The sequence below is a fragment of the Pleurodeles waltl genome, chromosome 4_2, assembly GCF_031143425.1.
Source record: "Pleurodeles waltl isolate 20211129_DDA chromosome 4_2, aPleWal1.hap1.20221129, whole genome shotgun sequence".
In the NCBI taxonomy this organism is placed as follows: Eukaryota; Metazoa; Chordata; class Amphibia; order Caudata; family Salamandridae; genus Pleurodeles; species Pleurodeles waltl.
Window position 1 is genome coordinate 811,263,122 of NC_090443.1, and position 16,401 is coordinate 811,279,522.

At 42.9% G+C, this 16,401-nt stretch overlaps 1 protein-coding gene across 3 annotated transcripts in view; it reads right to left on the reverse strand.

The window, feature by feature from the left end:
- The window catches only part of SGIP1 (SH3GL interacting endocytic adaptor 1), a 933,552-nt gene that overhangs the window by 703,821 nt on the left and 213,330 nt on the right, over positions 1–16,401 (reverse strand). For all 3 annotated transcript variants that reach the window (XM_069232486.1, XM_069232484.1, XM_069232485.1), the window contains exon 4: positions 4,961–4,985. In XM_069232486.1, coding sequence (XP_069088587.1) covers positions 4,961–4,985 — 25 coding nt within the window. The remainder of the gene's footprint in view (positions 1–4,960; positions 4,986–16,401) is intronic.

The following is a 16,401-nucleotide window of genomic DNA, read 5'->3' on the forward strand; positions in this document are numbered from 1 at the left end:
CTTCTTGAGCGAGAGAGGCATTAAACATAAGAAAACTTCTCTTTACCATCCTGAGACCAATGGTATGGTGGAGAGTCTAAATAGATTAATAAAGGAAACTATTCAAATGGCTTTGGCAAATAATAAATGCTGGAAGGAGGAAGTGTAACATAAGATCAAGATCTATCGGTTGACTTCTCATTCTGTTACGGGCTTTTCACCTTTTGAGTTATTCAGAAGGAGAAAACCTAACACGTTGGTGTGTCCTTCATGGGTAAATGACAAGGTTGGTTCAAAATCTGAAACTTTATGTAATGACAAGCAGAAATGTTTGAAAGAACTTAAGAAAGTTTCTGAAAGAAAGATCAGATTTGATTATCAGAGAGCAGTGAAGAAAGTAGTGATTCGAGTAGGTGATTTTGTGAGGGTAAAAAGTCCTCGCTTTGGTCTTTCAAAAGAACATTCAAAATGTTCTATTCCTCTCAAAGTTAAGAAAGTTCTGGGAAATGCTGTACGAACTGAAGATCACAAAGTGTGGAATATTGGGAGAGTGGTGAAAGTGAAAACTGTTTGTGGAGAAAAGGAAGATGGTGTAGAGGGAAAACATGGTAATGTTGACAATTATTCTTTACCAAGAAGATCATCAAGAATTATCAAACGCCCCAAAATTTTAGATGACTTTTTTTAGTATTTATGTTTCTTTATTTTAATGGGTTCTCATGTTATATGAGGTCATTTTACTTGGATGTTTTTTTTTCTTTCTTTCTTTTGTTGCTGAAGGGAGGGAGATGTGTGGCATTCTGTATGTAGAATCTTAATGTAGAATGTATGTCACAGGAGGAACCTGGTGACAGTAACTAAGGGTGATCTGACAGAGAGGAGAGAGAAGACGTCTGTTGGCTGGGGTGTTTCATGATTGTATATCTTGAATAAACTGAAGCAGAATTGAACATAAAGAAAGTGTTACTCACATCATTTCAGTATTGAACATAAAGAAAGTGTTACTCACATCATTTCAGTATTACTCTCCACTGAAGGACAACAATCCTGAAACATGTTTGGAGATACACAAAACTGCCTGCACCAACAATGGTAAAAACAGAAGATTTTATTGACGTGCTATTTTGAACCGCATTTACCATAATGCATCTAAACGAACTGAGCGCTGGTATGTGCACGTTTCTTGATCTTATGATCTTAATAATGTACAGCATGTTAAGGTGCCCTTGTACTCTCCATCCTCGAATGTTCTAGAAAGAGAGCAAATAGACTAGTGAAATAGGGAATTCAGACTATAATCTCCCCAGGGAAGGATGTGCAAGGCTTTGTCAATGCTAAAATTAGTAATTACAATACCACACCTCACAGCACCAAGATTGCTCGGCCATTTACCCTGTTAAGAGACAGAAATGTGCATAGAAGCTTACTTCCTGAATGGTTAAGAAGTAAGAGAGTGTGGAAATACAGTGGAACTCATATTTACTCTGTTCATTCACATGTAATGCAGAAACACTGTGCAATGTAATAAGAATAAGAATATTTTAATACGAAATGTCCTCACACAACATAATAGTGTCAGCCTTTTTATTCTTTTACTTGTGTTCCAAACTCTGGCGTTGAACGGTGCCTGCAGGATGCATTGCAACGTTAGTCAGTTGCTTGACGCACCTCGCAGTCGCCAGATGCTCCTGGCTGTGGGTGTGCGCCACTACAGCAATAAAGTGTTTTAATCGTTAGCCGGCTCCTGTGGAATCCCTTATAACAGTTTGTAGAGCAGCACTCTTCTTTTAGCCAACTGATGGGCTTAGCCGTGGTGTTCACCAGCTTGTTTTCTTCATGTCTGGCAGTCACCAGCAATTCATTTTCAATCTCAGTCTAGAGCAGGAGTCTTCAAACTGGGGGGCCTCAAGTGATCTCATGGGGGGCACCAGGCTCTGGTCAAAAGAAGTATTATGCAGATAATTTTGCTTTGTTTTAAGCAGAACATTTTTTATTGCATTTTTTAAGAGGTAACAGAACTTAACTGCAAAGTTAAAATAAGTCTAGACATTGTTGATAGAATAGTAATGAAACATTCTGGGGGAGAGAGGGGATGCTTCATTTTTTTTCCACTGGGGGGGGGGTGGAGGGAGAAAGAGTCGAACTTAAAAAAAAAAAAAATCACTGACCTAGAGGTCCCAGCTGAGTGTAGGTTACTACTGTTTCCTTTGTCAGGGCCTTGAAGTACTGATTTTTGCTGTCCTAGATTACTTTCTGAAACAACAGGCTGTGGTTAACTGACCCAGTTGAAGAGGAGTTGAAAGGGCCATGTTAGAAAGCAACATCTTCCCTACGCCCTCCACTGACTTATCGTTTTTGTCCATCAGTTAAAGCTTTGTGAAGGCTGTTGTTGAAATTCATCTCTCAGTTGTAGTTGTTTTCCGAAACAGTAGGCTAGCTTATTTTCGTTATATCATGTAATTCCATTCTAGACTGCTAAATCTTTAGATTCAATTTTTTGGCAACCTACTGGAATAGTAGATGAGGTTCACTACTTCCCCCACTAACAGCATGGACGTCATTTAGGGGTCGCAGCTTCGACCCCTGGCTTGCCCCTTGCAGCCCTCAGCACTACATTTGTAACCCCTGGTCTCAGAGGTAGCAATATAAGTGGCAAGAACACAGGGGCAGCTCATCTGCCTGGACACTGGTCGGGGCTCGAATTTCCTCGCTTTCTGTCGATGTTTTAATTACACTGGCAGTGAGTAATAGTATATTATTCACTATTAGTGTAATAAAAAATGAAAGCAAATAGCTGGAATATGACCCCCCTCTGGCAGCAGAGGTAAGTAAAAAATACCTTTATTTGTATGTTGTGTGCATGCATGTAGGCAAGAGTGTGTGTGTGTGCGCACACGAGTGAACTTAAAGGTGACATGGCTTGTGATTTCAATTCCGCTACCCCTGGCCTTTTGGTAACGTGATGTTCATGGCTAACAGTGGGATTTCTTCAGCAATTATGAAACCAAGTGTGAACGGCAAGAACATCAAAGAACGTCAGAGAAATAGCAGACCCCAGTACAGTCTAGGGTCTATAGAGACCCATCGGGATGAGGGGTAGCTGTGTTTGTGCGCGTATTTACTGGTCTGTCTGAGCAGAAACAGCCTTAGGTTCCTGGTAACTATGTCTTCGTTTGTATTCTACTGTATTGACTATCACTTTTTCACTCCCCTAAGCAGTCTAACTTTTACTTTTCTAGGCATAGCTAAAAACAATATGCTTATAGTAAGCACTTACATGTGTCTGACTGGCCTCTACTTGTTGATAACAGCTGGTATTATCCAACTCAATATTAACATTTCATCGACTTCTGGTGGATGAAAATGGTATTTGAACATGTATCCTTCAGATTACACACAGATCAACAATTAATACATTAGTTTACTGCACGAGTATAAGAGAATGTGTATGTATGAGACAGTGGATGTGAAGTTGTGTCTGAGAAAGGACAGTGTATGTATCTGCGTGCATACATTTGTGTGTTTGTTATGGGGGGCCCAGCCCAAGAACAGTACTTATCCTTCCTCAATAATGGTAATTATTGGACTATACTGTATATTCATGGCACAAGATTGTGATACATGAGCATGCTACACAGCTGCTTTAAAGCCGCTCTGTATTTCACAGTGCAGGCATGCACTTCAAAGAGGGGAGAGAGACCCCCTTGCAGGCAGGTGTCAGTGAGCGACTGCACCGGACTGATACAGGATGTTATTACAGTGACAGGCAAACTGACGCCACGTTTTCTGAAGTGCAATCAATCAACATTTTTAGAGCAACCGTGCTGAAATATTAATTACTTCCTCGAAGTATTTGTGAGGGAGATAAACATGCTTTTCCTGTTTATGCTTAATAAACGTGCTCCGACCTAGAGTAGGCATATGAGCGAACTCTGACATCTGGCACACCATGAAAGTACTGGCATATTTTAGATGCGCTCTTGAAGGACCTATGACTTTTAAGCAAACCTATGACTTTAAGACAACGAATATGAAAGCTGCGCTGTAAAATACCTACTTGGACTATTTTGTCAAACTTTTCTCGATGGCGTGGAAACACCAGCCTTCCCCATAAGTCACCCGCAGGAAATGAGACTTGGTCATATATAGTTTCCCTGAGCAGGCATTTGCACTTAAATGCTTCCAAGGATGACTGGCTGCCACCGAGGCCATAGGTTTGTGTTGATTAGGAACTGCAATGCTTTGGTGGTAGGACTTGAAACGTGAACTAAGACGTTGTGCAGCATTTCGTATATCGGAAAAATGTGGAGTATGTTGCAGTTTATCGGCATGAACACCGAACTTCTCACTACTATTCGTCAGATTAATCTGCAGGCACATACGTGGATGCATACAGCACAAACTAAATTATGTGCCCTCAGGCTATTGTATATTTTATGTTCAAGTTACAGACTCTGCCCGATCTTTAAAATATCATCGTGGTATTTAAACATATCTTTATATAGGTACTGGTCAAAACTATCCTTAATGAGTACATAGTGCAAAAGTAATCACTTCATTTACAACTGTACCCGTTATGACTGGTGTGGAATATATTGATATCTTTCAGAAAATTAAAAAGTGGAAACCTTAGATTTACAAAGAAATTTGTTCACGCAGAATCTAGGTGGTATGCACCGGCTAAAAATATCCCAGGACACACAGAGTTCTGCATCTTGCAATCAATGCATTATGCACACCCTCTTTGTATGGATGTTCCCCGTTGGCACATTCCTGTGACATGTTAAGCTATACATACATGTTCAAGATGATCGAGAATGGAACAGCGTTCTCATTGGTCTACATTTAGCAAATATACACTTAATACAAAGTCATTTGATTGCTAAAGAATTGCAAATATGTAGCGATGTTCATAGAGAGATTAATGAAGATAAGTACTGGCATTGCACAAAATACTTAAGAAAAAGAATATGATACTTACACCGCCATCTCTATCTGGTGATCCTCTGCAATAAAGGAAATAGTACATTATTAAACATATAAACGGGCACATGTTAATAATAAAGAGCCAGTTATCTAATCGAACAATGCAAAATATCAGTATTAAAGTACAAATTACTTACCTTTGGTAACGATATATCTGGTAGAAACATATTCTAGGTGCAGATTCCTTACCTTAGAATTTTCCCTCAGGCATCAGACTGGATCCAGAGATTTTTAATTCAAAACAATACCCTTGCGCATCAGTAGGTGGCATTGGTCGACTCCGCGGGCATCGCTGGCATTATAGTCACCAGCATCATAGTCTCTGTGATGAAGTCGGGAGTAGTACATAGATGCCACCTCGGCGCAGAGACGTCAGTTTCTTTTCACGACATCCCACGTCAAAGAGCAGAGCCGCAAAGAACACTAAGATTGGTGCACCAGAGTTAAGGCCTGGAATGGGGAAGCTCTGTTCCTAGAAATCAGTTCGAAAGCAGGGAGGATGGGTGGGTCAGTAAGGAATCTGCAACTAGAATATGTCTACAAGATATATAGTTACCGAAGGTAAGTAACTTGTAAATCTGATAGAGACTTCTAGTTACAGATTCCTTACCTTAGGATAGATATCCAAGCAATGCCATCCTCAGAGGCGGGCTACGAACCAAGATAATACTAGAAAGTCCTGCAGGTCTGAACGACCAAAGTAGCCGCCCAATGGACTTGACTGTCCAGGCAGTAATGTTTAGCAAACGTGTGCAAGGATGTCCACGTAGTTGCTTGGCAGATATCCAGGATAGGAACTCCGCGTGCTAACGCAATGGAAGCAGCAGTCGTTCTGGTGGGGTGAGCGTGCAGGCCCCCAGGGGGTTGCTTCTTGACCAAAGCATAGCACATCTTGATGCAAAGAAGTACCCATCGAGAGATGGTACATTTTTGCACCGACTTCCCTTTCTTCGCACCCACATATCCAACAAAGAGTTGATTGTCTACCCGGAAATCTTTAGTACGACTGAGATAGAACGCCAACGCTCTATTTAGGTCCAGAGAGTGGAGTATCACCTCCTCATGAGAAGGATGTGGAGGTGCGAAAAAAAAGTAGGCAAGATGATGGACTGGCCTACATGAAAAGGTGTAAGAACCTTTGGAAAGAAGGAAGCCTTAGTGAGCAACACCACTTTGTCAGGGTGCATAGACAAGTATGGGGGCTTTGAAGAAAGAGCCTGAAGCTCACTCACTCTGCTAGCAGAAGTGATGGCAACAAGAAAAACAGTCTTGAAAGTAAGGACCTATAATGGATAATTGTGAACCGGCTCGAAGGGAGTACACATTAAATACGTAAGTACAAGATTGAGTTCCCACTGAGGCATAATAAATGGATTGGGAGAAAACAAATAGGTGAGACCTTTAAGGAATCTATTGACAATAGGAGTCTTAAAGAGTGAAGGCTCATCACGTAACCTAAGAAAGGCCGAAATAGCCGATAAATAACCTTTGAAGATGCCCAAAGCTGAGACCTGCTGGGCTAAAGAAAGAATGAACAAAAGAACCTCAGAAAGAGAAGTAGAGAGGGGGTCAATAGATTTGTAGGTACACCATGTCAGAAATTTATGCCAAGATAACATCACAGACTTCGGGTGGAAGGTCAAAAGCTGTCAACTGCCGCCACTCAATCGCCGTGCATGAAGGTGGAGAGTGGACAGATTCGGGTGGAGAACCGTCCCCTGCTGCTGCAACAGACGATCCAGATCCTCCCGAAGAGGCAGCCTGAGTAGAGGATCGTGGCTATGCTCAATAGCTCGGGATACCATACTCACCATGCCCAGTCTGGAGCCACCAAGATAGCTTGGGCCTGGTCGTTCCTGATCTTCTTGAGAACTCTGGGCATAAGTGGTATAGGCAGAAAAGGCCTAGAGTAGGCCGGAGTTCCACTGGAGAAGAAAAGCGTCTGAGCGAGTGCCGCCTTGGAAACTCCAATGTGCAAAACAGCTGACATTGCGCATTCTCTGCGGAGGCGAACATATCTAACCAAGGCTCCCCCCCACTGCTGAAAGAGACCTTGCGTCACCTCCGGCTGGAGATGTAATTCGTGATCGGCTATGCATCGACGGCTGAGCTTGTCTGCTCTGGGGTTCAGAGAGCCCGCCAGATGATGAACCACCAGGGAAATGTCCTTATGTTCCAGCCATGTCCAGAGGCGTAGTGCCTCCTGACAAAGGGTCCAGGACCCTACTCTGCCCTGTTCATTGCAGTACCACATGGCGGTAGTGTTGTCCGTCAACACTTGCACTACTTTACCTTTGAGTGAGGGAAGAAATGCTTTCAATGCAAGCCTGATTGCCCAGAGCTCCAGAAGATTGATATGGAGCCCAGACTCCGCCGGAGACCAGAGGCCTCTCTCTGCCTCTCCCACGTGGCCGCCCCATCCTAGAAGAAACACATCTGTCACTATGGACAGACGTGAGTGGGGAAGGGAAAGGGATCTGCCGTGGACCCAAATCAGATTTGAAAGCCACCACTGCAGGTCTTTGGCAGTCCTCTTCAAGATCTGGACCATGTCAGAGATTTTCGTGAGGCTGCGCCCACTGGAACGTCAAATCTCACTGCAGAGCCCGCATATGCCATCTGGCATGTGTCACTAGCAGGAGGCCATGAGGCCCAGCAGCCTCAGAGTCAGTCTCACCAAAACAAACAGAGGCTGAAAGATCGGAATCATAGCTTGAATATCTTGGACTCGCTTTTCGGATGATAGGCCCTAAACTGCACTGTGTCCAGAGCAGCTCCAATGAAAGCGCGCATCTGAGAGGAAGTCAGGTGTAACTTCAGCCCATTTATAGTGAACCCCAGCATGTGCCGGAGTTTCACCGTAGTCAGGAGGTGGGAGATATCTTTCTGGGGTGAGTCGCCTTCAACAGCCAGTCGTCAAGGTAGAGGAAGGCTGAAACCCCCAATCTGCACATATGAGCTGCAACCACCGCCATCACTTTCGTGAGCAGCCAAGAAGCACTGGTAAGGGCGAAGGGGAACAGGGTAAATTGAAAGTGCTCGTGACCTACCATGAATCGTAGGTAACGTCTTTGGGCAGTCACGATAGGGGATGTGGAAATAAGCGTCCTGCAAGTCCAACGCTACCATTCAGTCTCCTGGGTCTAAGGCAGGCAGAACCTGGGCCAGGGTGAGCATTTTCAAATTTCTGCTTCTTGAGAAAGAGATTAAGGCCCGAAGGTCTAGGATAGGCTGTAAGTCCTTGTTCTTTTGGGCACCAGAAAGAAGCGGTAATAACAACAACGACCTACTTCTGGCGCAGGGACCTTCTCTATGGCTTCCTTGACCAAGAGAACAAAACTTCCTGGCAGATCAGTGCCAAATGATCCTCCGGAATACGGCTGACTGATGAGGCAGGGCTGGTAGGGCAGATTTGAAGGGGAGGGAGTAGCTCCTTCGAACGATCTGCAAAACCCACCAGTCTGTAGTGATGGATTCCCAGTGGGGCAGGTGATGGCGAATCCTGTCTCCAATTGGATTGGAGTGAGGGGATGGACTAGAAGTGTTTGGAGGCTGAAGCAGGGGCACGGGTGGACTGGGCAGACCTCTGGTTCTCTGTCTCACACCCACGTGGGAGTCAGCGTCCTCAGCCACGCAGCGGCTGAACAGCATGGATTGCATGGTGGCTGGGATAGGGACGTGACAGGGAGCCCCTTCTGCTGCCACGAAAGGGCCGAAAGGCAGACTGCTGGGGGAGAGGGGCAGTAGAAAGGCTGAGGGACCAAGCCATAGCCCAGGAGTCTTTGAACCTCTCCAAAGCCGAGTTCGCCTTGTTTCTAAAGAAACTGGAGCCATCAAAAGGCATGTCCATAAGAGACTGCTGGACATTCCCCGAAAAACCACAAGTACGCAACCAGGCATGGGGCCTCAAGGTCACCGTCGTCACAACCCATCTACCTAGAGAGGCGGTCGTGTCCAGTCCACATCTGATTGTGAACTTTGCCGCATCTCTCCCATTGGTGACAGCTAGGGAGATGATAGCAAGGGCCTCCTCTGCATCTGTGGCAGACCTTGTGCGACCATATCCCACAGAGAGTGGGTATAGTGGCCCAAAAGGCATGCAGTGTTCACTGACCGCAGCGCGAGACTGAAGGAAGAAAGCATCTTGTTGCCAAGTTGTTCCAGCCTTTTTGATTCCCTGTCCGGGGGTGCGGAAGGGAATGCGGCCAAGGAAGAGGATGCCTGGATGACAAGGCTCTCAGGCGTGGGGTGTTAGGACAGGAATTTAGAGTCGGGCCAATGGCGCGTGCAATATACTGTTCACAGGAGCCAGCCCCTGTGTTGGGTCTGGACCAAGTACCTAATAGGAGATCGGTGAGGGCTTAATTGAATGGCAGAAGAGGCTCAGATATGGAAGCCCCTGGCTGAAGCACCTCAGTCAGGAGATTAGACCTGACCTGAACAGTAGGCAGCTCAAGACCGAGGACCCATCATTCAAATAAGTCGCTCCCTCCACCGTAGCCACTGTAGGAGACGACAGCATGCCAGCATCTGGAGAAGTGTCAAGGCCACTGGCCTCGTCCAACTCCTGTGCCCAGTCCAAGTTAGGGTCCTCCTGGTATTCATCAGGGTCGAGGGACCCCTCCAACCCTTCCCTGAATTCGTACACATAAGAAAAGGGATCAGAATCCGACCTGGGGTGAATAACCCCCATCGAAGGAGGCAGTGTCGGCCAATGCCGGTACAACTCAGTCATCAAGGATGAGGATCGGGTCAATTGTGGGCACCACTGACGTTGGGATCATCGACATTCGACCAGCACTGGGAAAGGTCTCAATGGTATGACCGGCATTGGTGGGAATCCAAGAGCAGATCCGGAGAGAACCTCCATGGCTGGAGCCGAAGTCACCAGCACAGAACCCAAATGCCCCCTGCCCGAACCCCTTGAGCCCAAAGGCACTAGCTCCGGCTCCCTGAATCTTGGGGAAGCGCGGGGCGGACCCGGAGGCAGGCTCTGAAGACAGAGGCCTCGAGCGTCGACATTCCTCCTGTGATGCATCGGCCGAGCGACGGGGTGAAGTCAAAGGGTGACGGGATCGCTTCGACTTCTTCTAACCTGGCTCGAAGACTTTGAGGAAGAAGAATGGTGGTGGCTCCGTGTAGTGATATTTGTATTTTGACAACTGACTATATTGCACTGCGTCGCATTTAGCTTAGCTTGTCCACCGTCACATTAGCAGTCACCAGCTACAGACTCCATTTTGTATTGCTTAGCTTCACCACCAATATAAAAGCTGCAAGTATTTTTCCATGCCCATGTTATGCAATGTGCTTCTTGCTCACGTTTTATTCTACATGTTTGCATGTTCTTTCTCAACAAGCGCTAAGGCATAACACGGGGGCGTTAGGCTGATAAGAATGTGCTAGGATGATGTTTATGGTATGGCAGGGAACAGTTTTGTTTTGGGAAAGCACCTTTGGGATTTTGGCCAGTTCCAACATGTTAGTTTCAAAACTGACCTGAAATAGCCAGCATTTTTTTTAACAACAAAGCGCAGGGGGGATTGGGGGGGGGGGGGGGGGGGTTTAAGGGGTGTTGGTTCTACAAATCTCCTCTCTGGCTTGTTTAAGGTATATAAGAGGCCCAGGAATGACGGTGAAGAGATTCAGACACCTCAGACAGGGTCAGGACGCTGACACCTGTCATCCTTCCCGTGAGGGTAGATCTCTTTTAACAGTCGATCTGGGGTCTACGACTTGAAGCTGCTGAGAGAAAGATGAAGGAGCAACTGTGTCCTATGGTGATGAATTTTTTTATAATTATTTGCTTTGCATTGTGTGTATATATATATATATATATATATCGCGGTATCTGTGTCTTTGCAAATATATTTGCTTTTATAGATTGAAGATTCTTTGTACATGTTTTCACTTCATTATTGCACACATTTTAAACGAGCACTTTCGGTTGTACTGACCAGCTTTTTCCGAGCTTTGCCGAGTGATTTAATAAACGTATTCTCTAGACTAAGAGGTGTATTCAAGAGATTCTTTTCAGTGTGTGTGTATTTCAGCTTGGTCAGCAGTGAAGCAAAACACTTTGCAACCGGTCTCAAGAACTTCCCCTCGAACGAGACCGGGACCTACGCGGAGTTGAGTGCCGGGCCGCCATAAGCTTGAGGGACTGCTCTCTCAAGGCCTTCGGGTGCATGACCCAGCACTCGGCGCATGACTTCGGATCGTGGTCGCACTGCAGGCACCACAAACAGACATCATGCGGTGACAATCCTCACATGGTTTGAAACCAGTCTTCGGGGACATCCTCAACGTACCAAAAAACTCGACAAAAGGGTCAAAGTCAGTCAAAAAGAGACAAGGGTAGCTCTCTCTGGATCAGCGTGTGGCAGGGAAAGAAAAGGACAAACGTCACTGTGCTGAGACAGCATCTATGTACTACTCCTGACGTCATCACGGCGACTATGACGCCACCAACGCGCGTGGGGTCGACTGACACCACCTACTGACGCGCAAGGGTATTTGCTCGAAGAAAAAATCTCTGGATCCAGTCTGACACCTAGAGGAAAATTCTAAGGTAAGGAATCTGCAACTAGAAGTCTCTATCAGATCCTCCAGATAGTTGGGAAATATAATTTAGCACTTAAAATTTCCAAATGGACAACAAATGGAGAAGTGTCCGCATGCTGTTGTACAAATAGCATGAATGTAGTTGGTTTACAGCACAATATTGGCTTCTGACCAAATCTCAACGAGCCTTACATCTCAAATACCTCACAACAGTTTTGCGAAATCGACGAGTGCTTTTTCAGAAATAATGGACTTGACTGACATATGGTTTTATAAAGCATGCAATTATTCCAAATAGTTTTCTGGTGCTGTGCAAGGTGAGAGAGCTGCAGAAACAGAAAACTCAATAAGAGTACCAAAGAGAACCAAGCTAATTGAACAATCAAGTTTTCATCTTTTTCCAGAAAAAAAAAAAAAAAAGACAGGATTTAAGTAAGTGAATTCAAAAATTTGGGTCCCATATATGAGAACGGGATTTCTCTGCCTTTATGCTTACAAATCTTTGGTACCAAAAGTAGGTAAGCCACAGAGGAAAGTAAGTCATGCAGGAACATACTTTCTGAGTTTCTGTTGAATAAAAACACTATTAAAAAACGATTATGAAAACAAGGGGTGTTAAAGGCAGAGCAATTGCTAACTGGAAGCCAGTGCAGCTCTGTTAAGAGAAGTAGAACATATACTTACCCTTCCACTATATCTGTGTAGGGCAACAGCACAAATGTGAACTTAACACTACCACTGGTCAGGCCTGCATAGCCCTTCACAGGAAGACCCTGTTCCACTCCATATTTGATCCTGTTTGCATGGACATTCTCTTAGCTTGTATACCTGTTTTTCTAAACTCCAGGGGCGGTCTTGTCTGCCCCCTTCCACTTGTATAAAGTCAGAGCTGTTGTTGCCTGACATATTTTTGCTAAATCCTTTATGATAATCAGCAAAAACAGCTGCACAAAACTTATAAACATACACCTATGAAAATCTAACTTGCCAAGGATATCCAACAATAACACATGGCAACAGTTGAGTAATCTCAGAGAGAAATCTGGCCAACCTGTCCAAGTATCCCAGCATGGTCAGGCTTCCTCTCACTGAGTGCAGAAAGGTTTCACTGTCTGCATGTCATCACAAGTAGGTTGGGGAGGGCTCTCTTAGCTTTCACCACCGTTTCACCCTGATGTAATAGATAGGATTAAGTATTTAAAGTGAATATGTCTTTGAGGTGCCAAACTCATCAATATGACTTTGAGGTGCTGTTTGTCAATCCAAATTATCAAGTCACTTAGGTCTACCTCCTAGTTCAGCTAAAGGTTTGGAAAGGTGTCTGGCTCGTGTATACATAGTGTTTTATATCTCTACAAGATCTTCTGTACTGAGGACGGAAGACATGGTAATCTTCACTTCCACTGGTCTAAATTCTAAATGGTATAGGCTGGTAAGCTACAAAGCAAGAGAATGCATCATAGCTTTAAAATCCTATTTAGCTAAGTAACCTAAATTCTTTGAGAATGTCAGTGAGTGACAACAATACTACCAGTCACCATTTCATAGTGTTGAGACCCTGAGTGTGTTTCAGCCTTAGAACCCATCTAACACCACCACGTGTGGCATGATCACTCCAATCCACAATGGAGTTTGCTGTGTTACATTCCCCTACCAACTCACAACCTTCGAAAATCAAAAGAGGACTTACGAATGAGTAAATTCAAATAATTGCATGAATTATTTCTGGCTAGTATCAAAGGAATCCAACCTTTACTTCAATTAGAGAAGGAACAATATTTCAATCACAAAGTAATATCTAGGGTATTACTAAAACCTACTAAGCAAAGAAACAAACTTAAGAAAATATTTACTGTGCTTCACAGTTTTCACAGAACTAAAACCGCGAGTTCATTTTGTTGTGACCTTTGTCAGCAGAGGAGTCTACTTATCCATATTAGGTCCATTAAATAGTCTTTCTATTCCTTTTAGTGGACACATTTTAATTAGAGTAAGAAGGATAAGCTGAACAATCCATCAACATATTGGTCAACTGGGTTAAAGTGTACATGAGATCATCCTCAGGACAAAGTGTGAAACACAAATGGCATACTCAATATTTTGATCCTAGTGAGAAAAAAGTAGATCCATAGGATTCTCAATAATATAAGATATATTAAATGGCACAGGCAAGTACACCTATAAGATACAGTAAGTAATCCACTACCAGTCAATTGAAAACAGCAGCAGCCCTTCAAGTACCATTGCTTGCTGTGCAATCGTTGAATCATCACTAAAAACCATGCAACATATACAACTATACTGTAAAGTATGAACAGAACTCCAAGTAAAGAAACTCACCAAAATGCTGAAGCACTTCACAAATGAATATCAAAATACCTACACTTAGGTTTAAACGTATATTAGGACAGTTAGCCTTTGGATGGTCTCCCCTCAAAATTTTGCCTTCATCCTCCACTTTTTTGCTGATCTCGTTTTTGCTGGCATAAGACTCTGCTTTCCAGTGCTAAAGTGCATGTGCTCACTCCTTAAAACATGGTAACTGTTAGAAATTAGGTCTCAACTGGCAGAGGTATGCACCCTGTCCAGGTAGGGACCACAATCCTAGTCAGGGCAAGTCAGATACACACTTTAATCAACCTGTGCTCTCCCTATGAAAGCAGAGCAGGCAGGCTTAATTTATGAGGCAATGTGGAAAGTATATGTGCAACACTCGCAACGAAAACACCACAAAAAGGGCTCCACACCAGTTTAGAAAAATAGAGAATAATTATCTGAGTAAAACAAGATCAAAACAACAAAAATCCAATCAGTAGTAGTCAAGATATTAATTTGTAAAGAATAAGTGCGAAAACAGTGCTTAGAAGTCACTAGCGGTCAAAAGTCTACTTGATGTCGCGAGGGACCGGTGCAAACCCAAAATCCAGGGAAACCACAATGGAGGATTTTTATTTTTATTTAGTCTTATTATTTTAGCTTATTTTTCTGGTATGGGATTGATTAGTGTAAGGATGTTTTCTTATATTCATGTCACTCCACTCCTATGTACTGATGTAGTAGCTCATTTTCCAAATGGCCGCTGTTTCTGGGACGACTACCCTGAGTTCGAAAATAGACTTAGATACTTGATTGTAATGCAAATTTTGAGGGTTGGTGGAGGCAGTTTTAAAACTAAAACAAAACTATTTTCGCTGATGTATTTGCAAAGGACATCGCAGTAATGCTACACTTTCGGGCTAAGTCATTTGAATGCGACGACCTTTCTTGTCAACATATTTTGGACGTTTGCTGGCCCATTCCAAAATGGCCACCATATTTGAGACGGACTTCGTTTTGTTTCAGGGTCTATTGGCAGTATTCAGACTTTTGATTTAATTGCAAAAAATTTTTGGTGATTTAAAAATATAGATGGGAATCTTCAATTGAATTGTATATAAATGGTATACTCATGAGGTCACAGCATCGGTGTGCTCCAATCAAATATGGCGACGATATTGGCAATATGCTTTTAGATGCTTTTGGATGACACTCGCAGACGCGTCCCAACCGTAGTTTCTCGCACTATATGAGGACAGGACCTGCTGCTCCTCGGGTTGCTTGGCGTCATAGTGGATACGGCGTGTTTTTGATGGTGAATTACAAACTCGCAGACTATGAAGGTAAATAATTAGATGGAGTGATTTATTTCTCACTTTCTGTGTATAATGAGTAGTTTACATTAGTATATCAACTCTGATATGGAATGTGAAGTAAACAAACTATATAAAATAGTGCTACCATAAATTATTTTTGGAGATGAATTGAAGTGATATTGCAGGATTTCTCTGTAAAGATAACAACAATATCCAAATAAATATAATTATGATGACTCATTAGCGGAACCATGTATTTGAGGTTGGCTACTTTCTTGGAAGGTCATTTAGTTGTATATTGGAATGGATATATCAGAGGAGTGTATATTCCTTTGATAGGTGATTAATTTGGTCTCTTCTCCGTTTGCTTTTTTCTATCTACTGTAGATACACATATTTGATGTTTTGAGAAACAAACTGGCCACAATATACATATCAATTTCAAATTGGAATGATGGTCTTGGATGAACCTTGCAGTGGAATTAAAACTTATTCGCTAACCAAACAACAAATATAAGGTTGGTTGAGCAATGGAATTGGATATTTATGGGTGATATATGTCAGCATAATGTGTGGCAACATGGCAATGGATCTTTCTATTCTTAGTGATGTCTCGGAATGAAATGGATCTCTTCATTTGTAAAGAGGTATAACTAGTGTTGTAATCTTTACTATATGAGATAGTATTTATTCACAAACTACTAATCCTTTGCATATTTTGTGTTAAGGTATCACGTCGTTGTATTGTGTTATAGTGTTTACATCTTTTCTATTCTCTTTTTTTCATCACTATCATATTTTGACACTTGGGTAATTGGTGTATGTCTTAAAACAGATTTAGTTTATAACTTGGTGTTTCTTTGGGTATGTGGCTTATTTACTATTTTTTGTAGTTGTAAATGTTTAGTATATTTGTTAGCTGTTTTAAACATATGATGGTATGATATTTGAAACTTAAAATAATTATTTTTGTAAGATTTGGTATTTTGATTGATTAATATAAATATATTTTTTGTAATAATTAGCTCATATGTTGGTATTTAATCAGCCTTGAAAAAGTCCTACAACAGGACGAAACACGTGTCTGCTGAATCCTGTCAACTTTGGCTGAATCCTGTCAACATCTGTGAAACTGTTTACAGTTGGACTTTTTACGAACTATTTAAAATTAGGCTGGAAGTTTGAATCCGGCCAACATTTGTGAGACTGCCTACGGATGAACCTTTCTTGAATTTTTTAG